At 42.4% G+C, this 1,702-nt stretch overlaps 1 protein-coding gene across 2 annotated transcripts in view; it reads left to right on the forward strand.

Moving 5' to 3' along the window:
- The window catches only part of SRPX (sushi repeat containing protein X-linked), a 186,926-nt gene that overhangs the window by 32,524 nt on the left and 152,700 nt on the right, over window positions 1–1,702 (forward strand). For both annotated transcript variants that reach the window (XM_019650206.1, XM_019650213.1), the window contains one exon: window positions 532–703. In XM_019650206.1, coding sequence (XP_019505751.1) covers window positions 532–703 — 172 coding nt within the window. The remainder of the gene's footprint in view (window positions 1–531; window positions 704–1,702) is intronic.

Consider the following 1,702-nt stretch of genomic DNA (forward strand, 5'->3'; position numbering starts at 1 on the left):
TCACTGCGGCTGCTGGCCGCTCACGCTGGCTGCTGGCTACACACGGTAGCCCATGGCAACCCACTGCCACAGGGGCTGCAGCCCATGCCATCGCCAGCGACCCACGGCAGCCCAGCTCCAGGTTGAGCTGTTGTTCAGCATCTTAGCTGTGGAGGGCAGTGTAACTGACCCTCGTATGTGGGATCCAAACCGGGGCCCTCTGGCATCCCAAGCGAGTTCTTAACCATCGCGCCACTCGGCCGGCCCTCATGAGTAATTTTTTTGTTTCTCAGGGAAGGCAGAGAAAACACTCACATACTTTTCCCCATCATGTGAAAAACAGGCTTCCAAATTGACAATTCAGAGCAACTTAGATACAGAGACAACAGAACAAAACATTTTTGAGCCCTTGGGTATTATTTTAAAGTGAAAGGTGTGAGACGTTGCCCAACTTAGAAGTCTCTTAAATATTTTTAGCCACCACAGGGTAGTTGATGTCTATATTAAATATATAACATCATCTAACAGTTTGTTTAACCTTTTATTTTAAAGGCGAACTCCCTAGATCCTTTTCAGATGACACAAGTACTACCTCCAATTAAAGGGGCTCTTAGGCCACCTGTTCGCTGTTACCCCCGTTCAATTCCTATGTGGCTGTCTACAATTGATGTGCCAGAGAAAGCGATGACTAAAAACGAGGGCCCCATGCAGCCCATGGAACCAGGTAACATTTGGTACTCTGCCTGCTGTCACACACACACAAAAAATGTACCTTTTATTCCTATTGTTTTCATTTTTATTTTAAGATGTTTTCTTCCTAGAGACTGACATCTCTCATTTGAACTCAAATCGAGGAATGCACTTAGAAATGAAAAGCATCATCAATGACCCTAAAAATACCATGTAACGACATCAGCATATCTTCATAGGGCAGTGTTCAGCATACACAGTACCTTAGCTTACATTATCTCCTTTAAACCCTGAAGCTACTCTGTGAATTAGGTGGGAGTTATATTTTTCATTTTTATACATAAGAAAAGCAAGGCTTGAAGAGATTGAGTGACTTGTCCAAGGTCACTCAGCTTATAAATGAAGTAAACAGGTTTGAATGCAGGCCTTCTGGACCTATGTGAAGTTCTGCATGTAGGCAGGATAGCATAGTGATTAAGATCCTGGAGTATGGAGTTAAAATGATCTGGGACCAGATGCTAGCTCTGACATTTATTAACTATGTAACTGATTTCGGGAAAGTTACTTAATCTTTCTAAGCCTCAGTTTCCCTATCTTTGAAATGAATTTAATAATACCTACTTTAGAGAATGATGGTGACAACTAAATAAGGCATATAAAATACTTAGCATTGAGCCTAACACCTCTAGAAGCCTTTTAGTCCATGGTTATTATTAATACCTCTACCTCATTACCTATTAGATATAGCTTTTGTGTTTTAAATTATAATCCCAGCTCTTTAGCTATTATACACCGCTTCTAAATAATTTTGTTTGTAGACATTTTTGTGTCTTAGAGGTATGTATATGTAACTTCAGGGCATGTGCTTGGATGATAGGGCAGGGCAAGAAGCCAAGACCAGGAAATCAGAATAAGCAGTAGGTTTGGAATTAAGAAGATAGTCTAGGGCCGGCCGAGTGGCGCGATGGTTAAGAACTCGCTTGGGATGCCAGAGGGCCCCGGTTCGGATCCCACATATGAGGGCCAGTGACAC

Source organism: Hipposideros armiger, unplaced genomic scaffold (assembly GCF_001890085.2).
Source record: "Hipposideros armiger isolate ML-2016 unplaced genomic scaffold, ASM189008v1 scaffold_7, whole genome shotgun sequence".
Classification (NCBI taxonomy): Eukaryota; Metazoa; Chordata; class Mammalia; order Chiroptera; family Hipposideridae; genus Hipposideros; species Hipposideros armiger.